This window comes from Xiphias gladius, chromosome 2 (genome assembly GCF_016859285.1).
Source record: "Xiphias gladius isolate SHS-SW01 ecotype Sanya breed wild chromosome 2, ASM1685928v1, whole genome shotgun sequence".
Classification (NCBI taxonomy): domain Eukaryota; kingdom Metazoa; phylum Chordata; class Actinopteri; order Istiophoriformes; family Xiphiidae; genus Xiphias; species Xiphias gladius.
The window spans coordinates 12,575,161-12,584,166 of NC_053401.1; the positions used below are offsets into that span (position 1 = coordinate 12,575,161).

The 9,006-nt window shown below is 41.7% G+C and overlaps 1 protein-coding gene across 2 annotated transcripts in view; it reads left to right on the forward strand.

The window, feature by feature from the left end:
• The window catches only part of tmem168a (transmembrane protein 168a), a 15,936-nt gene extending 10,323 nt beyond the window's left edge, over positions 1-5,613 (forward strand). For both annotated transcript variants that reach the window (XM_040148729.1, XM_040148736.1), the window contains exon 6: positions 1,528-5,613. In XM_040148729.1, coding sequence (XP_040004663.1) covers positions 1,528-2,078 — 551 coding nt within the window. In that variant the 3' untranslated portion in view covers positions 2,079-5,613. The remainder of the gene's footprint in view (positions 1-1,527) is intronic.
• Positions 5,614-9,006: the final 3,393 nt, after the last annotated feature.

Genomic DNA, 9,006 nt, shown 5'->3' on the forward strand with positions numbered 1-9,006 from the left:
AGTTGACAACAAAAATTGAACACAAAAGTAGTATTTACTGCAGAGCTGTTGTGTTAGATGGCATAGGTAGATAATGTATTCTCCCTGCAAACTGCATTTGCATTACTATCTGAATTCCATTCTTTTCATTTTTCTCTCCCTTCAATCGATCAGAGGCTGATTTGATTTACAGATCAGACAATGAAGCCAAAAGAGTTAAAACTGCTGTTAAGAACTCAGGAGTCAATTCCATGAAAAGTTACAGACAGTCTGCTGTGACACGAGCCTTCCCTTGCCAGAAATGAGAATCACAGCAGGTTAACCACGTGTCAGCTCCAGCTCTTCTGTTCAGAGATTACTTGACACATTATCTCTGCGTCATGCTGCAAACAGGAAAAAAAATATTCCCATTGAAAACATAATCACTTCTCTGTGTCACATCCTGAAGGGGACAGGTTGTGTAAGTGCTTAGTGGATAATTCTACACGTTTCTGAAAAGCGGGCCTGTTTTGTCAGAAATCCGAATTGGGAACAGTCACTGTTTTCAAGTTGCATTTTTGCAGCAGTGTTGCCCAGTGCTAATTTATACAGGGATCCATGAAGTAAGTCATAGTTCGTTATTCTGTTTAACATAGTGGATACATGCCTGCAAATTGCTGTATTGATGCAGCAGCAGTGTCTCTAAATTCACTCATTTTAGATTTTTTGGTTGGACCACAACAGCAAGGCCAGACTCAAAAACACGAATGTCCATGACTGAATGCCTGAATGATGAAGTTAAACCATTGGTCAGCCTGTTGATTGTTGGAATTTCCCCATTGGCCGTTGCTCTTTCAATATGACTTGAAAGAGACTAGGTTTTGACCTAGCCTTGTTAGGCGTGTGGATGGTGCCCAATTTCCCATCTAAACGTGACCAGTCCTTGATAGAGCCAACAGCAGAAGTATTTTTTTTCTCCTCAGCTCTAATCTACATACATAGCACTTTCCTATAATAAATGATGATATTGAGGTAACAGAAATAATTTGGTACATCTGTTGGGGAGGTAGCAGAGCTCTGATCTTTGCACTTTGGATCTGCCATCTGGAAAACAACATCTTTGTGCAATTTGTGTGGTTGTGTGTGGTTATGATGATAGCCGTTAGACAGACAGACAGACAGACAGTTCTGCAAGTGAAAGTTGACAGGTTTGATCCCTGCAAAGTCACTGTGTCCATCAACAGCCATGTGTCCTGTTGAGATGTCCTTGAACCAATAATGGCTCTATAACTACAACTATATATCCTTATAAGAGACTTTGGTAAAGATTACTGGCTTTGTAAATTATTGCAAAATGTAAATGAAACAGACATGTCGTATGTGGTATGTAAAAATACCTTTAATTGATGAAAACAGAGATAAGTACTTGATTTATCAATAACTTCCTTTCTGTTCCCCTCTCTCATTCCACCTGCACTGTCTCACCAACACTTCCTCACTCCTCTTTCTCTAACCCTCTTTCTGTCTCTCTCTCTTCTCCAACTTACCATCTAACCTCTTCTGCTGCAGGAGGTGAGAGTCTCCAACTGGCCCAGTTACTGGAGTTGTGGAAAGAGAAGAACACCGGCCACTGCTCCCGTCTCATCCTCGTCCTGGATACGGCGAACTCCCTCCCCTGGGTCAAGGAGGTACGCAGGGTGGAGGGGATTTACATAGCTGTTCAGGGGGCTGAGCTGTCTGCCACCGGGGTTGATCCAGAGGCTGGAGACTTCCCCTTCTTAGGGGACTTCACTTCTGAATGGGTGGAGTTTAACTGTAACCCAGACAGCGACACCCAGTGGTCAGAAAAAGGGAGGACTGTGACGGCTGTCTACGGTGTGTCCAAACGCTGGAGCGACTACACACTTCACCTGCCCACTGGAAGTGATGTTGCCAAGCATTGGAAGACCCACTTTCCCAAGGTCACATATCCCATGGTGCACCTGGCCAACTGGTGCTGTGGTCTTAACCTGTTCTGGTTATGTAGCATGTGTCTGCGCTGCTTCAGGAGGTGTAAACTAGTTTGGTTCCCACCTGCTGTACTGGATACTGGGCAGGGCATTAAACTGGTGCATTCATAGGTAACATGGGAAGTTGTAATGTTCATTTTCACTCTGGCAGTTTTTGTTTTAACAGTTGGAGTGTGCTGGGTACAAGGTGTTTGTATAAAGGAATAAAGAATACCCCATGAATAGAACAGTTGAAAATTTCGTGTTAGGTCAGAGAGGTTTTCCAGCTCCTCACAAATTTATTTTTGCATCTTGATGTGATGCAGAATTTCATAGCAAAACTCTGACTTATTATTATATTGGAACCCCCGAACAAGGCAGTGAGAAGCCAAATAAAATAACCATTTGCATGCTGTATATGATGAGCTCAAAAATGAGAAACCACATTTAGACTGGGTAAAACCCTACTGAGTACAGTTCCATTATTATGGTTTCCTCATGTATGATGTATTAAAAAGACCAAATTGTGTGTTCTTTGTATAGATTTATCATATTTCAGGACATTGTGTTATATGTTTTTGAGTACTATTTTGCCTTTGGAAATTCTATTTTTACGTGTAATTTTTCAAAATATTATTGTGCCTCTTAAGTGCCTTAAAGATAGATTTGTGGTCATGTTTAAAATAGTTGCCTCATCATTTTATATGTATGTGTATAGATATCCTTGTCTTGCCTCTTATTTATATTCACAGGATTTAGCAGACAGTCTTAACTTAAACTGTGTGAGCCGTTAGGGGTTCAGTGTCTTCCTAAAGCCGTTGGACAGGATGGACAAAATGCCTGTTGCAGGGCTGAACTCAGTGACCATCTGGCTACAGGAAAGTCAAACCACGAGGCCAACCTGCCACTCTTGCTGTGAGATCCTTTCCTTTTCACTTTCACACTGTTTAAATTTGCATGTATTTCAGCACTGAACAAAGACAGATACATTGGCTGTGACTCAGTATATCATCACCAGACAATGGCTCTCTATTGTGCCTTTACTTGTTTATTTACACAAACTAATTAATCTTCAAGGAGTCATTTGCTCTTTACAAACACAGTACATTCAAGTTTTCTAGCTGTTGCCCTTGCCATGCTGGGAAACAGTGACTTCTCATGCATAGCAACAATTCCAAGTTCCAAGTGCTTTTATTGTTGCACTGACCGCAAGAACTCATACTGACCATCCTTTATTTCCTACTTTATTTGCTTTGTTTGATCTCTCTCCCACACAGCTCTAAACTATGGAGTGGATTGTTGCCTTAAATAGTGTGTTTCCTTGTGACATTTTTTTTTTCAAAGAGGTCAAGTGGTTTTTTCCATATGTCATTTCTCATGTACCTCACCTCAGTTCTGTCTTAAAATGTCCAAATTAAACTTGGATGATAAACTGAATTAACATTGCTGTCTGTTGTAGATGTTTGAGAAATGTATGAAAAGAATACAAACACATAAGAGTTTGATTAAATGGAAATAATATAAGAGAAAAACATGAGGTGAGAATAGAACAGAGGAGAAAATAAGACATGGTGTTAGACAACCGGCAAGGCTCATTTAGCATGGTTGGCATTAAAGACACTGAGTAAATACAGACACTTCTGTGTGGATACTCTAGCATTGCCTGGCAAATATTAGGATTGTGCTGGAGGAATATGAGAGATTGCAAAGGGGAAAATGAAACAATACATGACAGAGTAACTCTGAGGGATTTACTCACAGAGCTTTCACCTCTGTTAGTCCCAGTGCCTGGCTGGACATGTGTCCATGGCACTGCTGGGTATTTTACTGGTCTCAGAGAGCAGGGCTGTAGCCTGGCTCATACCTGAAGGGCACTATTAGGCACAGAGCAGGGTTTGGGGAGACCTTGGAAAGATAAAAGCTGACATTAGAAGCAACGTTTCATATCAGTTTACATACATAACGTGCAGTTAGGGGAGAAGGGGAGAAAAGTGGCATGAACCAGAGTAACCCCTCACCACTTTGAACTTATTGAGTTTAGGTGCTGTAAATATCAAACCATTAGGCAGACTTGAGCAATAAATTGAGTATTCACAGTGGCAATTAGTGAAAAAGAGTATAAATGCTGTCTTGTGTGGGTGTTCTTATCATGGCTGCAGCCTGCAAGCTGTGGTTATAGCAAAGGTCAGGGATTCATGTATATGGAGGGAATCATTTATGAGAATATTAGATTATGGGCCGGATTCATCTCCTAAACTGGATTAGGTAATAAAAGAGCCAGCCGCCTCTGAGGCCCATGTGGATGTGCTGAGTCAGAGCTCTCCGCACACATACTCAAACACACATCAACACAGATACATTTGTAGATACAACCACACACACCAGTTCTCTACCGCCTTTCTCTGTTCCTGTTTCTCTTCACCTGAGTCTCTCGTGTGGGTAATTATAGCCTGTCATGGGGCGTTACCTTCTAGTACAGACAAAATGATGTGCCTGATGCTTGCCTACAATTTATTTGGGGAAATGTGCTTTTATAACCCAAGTTGCACCTTAGCACAGGGACTGTAGATGCAAATGCAATAACTGTTTTTCTATCATAGTTTATTCCAATCCCTCTAAAGGCAGAAGGGGTGGTGGCAATTTTATACCTGTATCTTCAACTATTTTAACTTCCTCAAACCCTGCTTTGCCTCAATTGTTTGATGTTCAACCATTTGACATTCATTTTTATCTTAAAGGGTGTTTGAACTCCGCAGTGAGGATATGGTCTGATAAGGAATAATTTGCCTTCTATGCTTTTAAAGCTAAATTGAGCTTCTCCAACCTAGGCATCCTTCATCACTTCTACACCTCAGTGACATCCAGCAGGCATCCATTTTAAGCTAAATGTACTAGAACAAGACATATACATAAATGCTGAATGTCCCCTTTTCTCCTCTTCTCTGGGAGCAGAGGGAGTAATGGGATGAGAGATCACAAATTCAGCAGCACCACTGTTCGAACTTTTTTTGACCTGCTTTTCAAGAGGCCTGCTTGCTGTGGCTTGCAGTGGTTCCGACATTGAAATGTCAAAGCCATTATCTCAAATTACAATGGCGGAGGATGCGTTTAGTGGCTGTTTAACCGTGCAACACTCCCCACTATGCAGACAATCATTTGGAAGAGGCTGCAAAACCCACCCTGCTCTCAGGCTGCTCTTTAAACACTTGGTCATTTTAATATCGCAGGTTGCATAAGACATTACATTATATGGCAAGACCTTGCATGTGATTAACTTCCTGCCGGGGTGATGGAAAAGAGATTGTGGCCATTTTGGACTTTTATTTTACTTGTGGGTCTCGGGAGAACTGTGTTTGTGGCTACTTCAAGGAATATTTGACATTTTGTCAAAAACACTTATTTGAAAATTTGTAAAGTTAAATGTGAAAATAGATACCATTGTCAAGTCTTTAGAGTGAACATGACGCTATGGTCAGCAGCCAGTCAGCTATGACGAATGGCTGTCCACCGACGGTCCCCTTACAACCAGACAGAGCTTTAGAGGATCTGCAGAGAAAAATGGCAGGAAATACCTGAATTCCAGGTGCGCAAAACTTGTTGCGTCATACACAATAAGACTCGTGGCTATAATTGCTGCCAAAGGTGCTCCAACTTAGTACTGAGTCAAGGGTCTGAATACAATACAATACAATGTGATAATTCAATTTTTCCTTTTTAATAAATTTGTAAAAATTTCTAGACTTCTGTTTTTATTTTGTCATTATGGGATATTGAGCGTAGATTGACGAGGGAAAAAAATAATTTAAAAGATTTTAGCACAAGGCTGCAACATGATAAAAAAAAAGGGGAAGTGGTCTGAATACTTTCTGTATGCACTGTATATAGAGCCAGATAGATTTTCAAATTCAAGGCAGAGATGTGAAGAGATTATTAATGGTACAAGGATTGGAGTTACTCTGGGCAAGGATTTACGAGCTGATGCACAAGGGGGATGAGGTGAAACAGACCTTGTAGCCTTAGTTATTACACCTATGCCTTCTTGTACAGTGAAGGTCAAAATTATGGCTGGATAAAGGAATTAAGTGTATTTGGTTGAGTATTGTGGGGACGGGCATCTATACCGCCTTGTCCCATTGTCAACTAGGTCCCATTTACACATAAAACCCCCTCCACTGTCTCATCTGGATAAGAAACTCAAGGCCCATGATACCTGATTATATAATGTGAGTTGTAAATTGACCTTTTTCCAGGTGTGTTATAAGTATAGATTGCCAATTTTGAGCTCATTCTTTATCAAACTCTAAGGATATTGGCTCTTTGTCAGCAGCCAAATATAGTTAGTGTGAGCCAGATGATGCTGATACACTTGATTCAATTAAAAGTGTAAATCGAAGGCTAACAAGACTGTCAGCGCTGTGGGATCGGAGATTTGGTAATTAGCTTTGTTGTCACAGTTGGGTTGAGATGGGACAGGGCCTGGCTGAGCTGGGCTAGTGAAACAGATGAGTTTCCTATTCTGATCTCACATCTGGGAGCCCAGGAGTCTTCTAAAGTCAGCCAAAGCAGACTTCTCCTGCTCAAGGGAAATATCTTTTTGTGTCACCGAGGGAGCTTGATTTGGCTGGTTGTAATTTTGCAACTCTGATGCAAGTTGAAATACTCGGATGTATTTTCAAGACAGTTTTGTAGTGTTGTTTGTTGAGCAACCTCACATCTCATTGTGCAATCAAGTAAACTCTCCTTTAAACATGACCTCTGCTATTTTGAAGATTAAAACTAATTTCTTCAGGTGTTTGAGAATGTCAACGCAGGATGTGATGAGACTGTGTCCTGAACTTGTCCTTTATGATTAATATATGATAGATATGGGATGATTGTGGGAGACTGGACTGGACAGGTCTGTTCTGTGCAATGTCTGAATGTCCTATTGAAACCCTTTATTGAACAAAATTTCAAGTCAGACAAAAAGCTACCCCTGGTCACCATACTGTCTCTTTATAGACTCCCATCCTGCCTTGAAGTTCTCTCTCCATCTAATGAAGTGCTAATGCATTACTCACCTAAGCCTGCTCCTCCTATCTTCAGTCTGTCTGACTGACGTTAAGTGGGTTGTGGAGCCGCACTGGGGGTCTCTTCTCAACCATGACATAACAGCGCACTCAGGCACTGACCGGAGACATACGTGTTCACTGCCTGTAACAACCAGTCAGCTGGCTTTAAGTGTAGCTCGGGCTTTGAGAAAGGTTGGGTTGAAGGGGGATTAAGGGATGGCTGCACCATAAAGTGATAGATTTACAAGAGGTTTTTTGCTCTCCTGCATGTTTATCGGTGTTTGTGATTACTTCTGCACTCATACGCAATTGCTTGTCTAGTACAGGTGTACTCTTGGATGTGTGGTGTGTGTTTTTGTGTGTGTGCAACCTTTTGCACTTTCACATCATATCCATTCAGCAGAGGAGACATTCAGAATTTATACCATGACAATTCCCCAGAGGCAGAGAAAGGAGAAAGGAAAGGAGATACGAGTGGAATTTCTACCTTGAATTCCGAAATCCAAAAGAGGAGCCACAGCCAAATCTGAACCAAAATTATGCACAATTTTGGCCACAGCTTCATTACTGCTTGCATTATTGCTCACATAAGCTTGTTCCTCACCTGCTGGTTTTGTGATTATGTATATGCACATGAGAGCAAGGATGTGAACACATTCCCCACTACTTTCTGTGTGTGTGTGTGTGTTGGTAATGTCAGCAGAACCCCAGGGGGTATAGCATGAGCTTGTTTGATTGTAGCCTCACAGCTGGCTGACGATGTTAGCCAGCCGGGCTCCAAGTGAAGTTGAGAGAGAGAGAGAGAGAGAGAGAGAGAGAGAAAGAGAGGTAGAGAGTGAGAGAGAGAGAGAGAGAGGCAAAGACTTGAGGAATGGGAAGGAAAGATAACCAGATAAATATGGGCAAAAATAGAAGACAGCTTGTATGGCTTTAGCTTTTACTTTGGCCAGCCAAAAAAGGGGAGTAATGTGAGAAAATCAGAGGGAATAGCTTAAAAAAGAGGGAGGAGGTGGGAACATAGAGGAGGAATGATGGATAGAGATAGATGGATGGGAGATGGAGGCAGGCAGGTGTGCCCAAGGCAGTGTATCTCAGTTTGGAGTATCACTTCTTCATTCCGGGACTCTCAGATGTATTGCTGTATGCACTCAACACATATTTTTGCAAAAGGATACATATATGCTGCGAGAGAATGCTTAGTGTTTGGCCACACAGATGGTATTGCCGGGTTTACTGTGGGATTTAAAGGCAGGCTGAAGCCCTCGCTCAGTTTAACTGCTGCGGTCAGAGCCTCATGCTGTTGGGCAATTGGGCAACGGCATGGAATAGCCTAATTTAGAGGCAGATGACTTGATGTCCCTGAACAGAGGAAAAATAGAGACATTTTGAGACTGCGAGACACTGTCGAGACCATGAGGTTTTGTGTGTATAGGTGTTAGCATGAAAGAAGGAAAATAAATTGCTGCAGAGAGAATGAAAGAGATGAGAAAATACTTCCGTATAGAGAAAAGAAACAAACATACACAATCCCACTGAGAACTGCCATCATCCATCGCTGTATACAGTGTGGGAACATTCCACTCACATCTATTTTGGCTGGAGCGCGAAAGCTTAGAGAGAGAAATTCACTGAGAAAGAAAAAGGAGACTACAAGAGGGGGGTTTAAAGATGCCAAGCCGTAAGAGAGGGGAGCAGACAGTGAGGAAGAAAGGAGGAAGGAAGACAGACAGATGAGAGAAGAAAACAAAGAGACAGAAAGGAAGACAATGTGTTTTTAGCTGTCAGGTGATGCATCGGGGGTGGGGGGTGGGGATGAAGAAGAACCTGTTGCTTTATTTCTCGTCCAGCTATTCTGTTTGGATGAAAAAGCCTTTTCTCAGTCACTCATCTGTATGTGTACACTGTTTGTGCAAGCCAACTACACATGCACAATTTGTTGTTTGTACTCTTTGGTTATTTCAGGGATTAAACAAACAAGCTATAACATGTTAATTAGCTTTAGAGGTGCT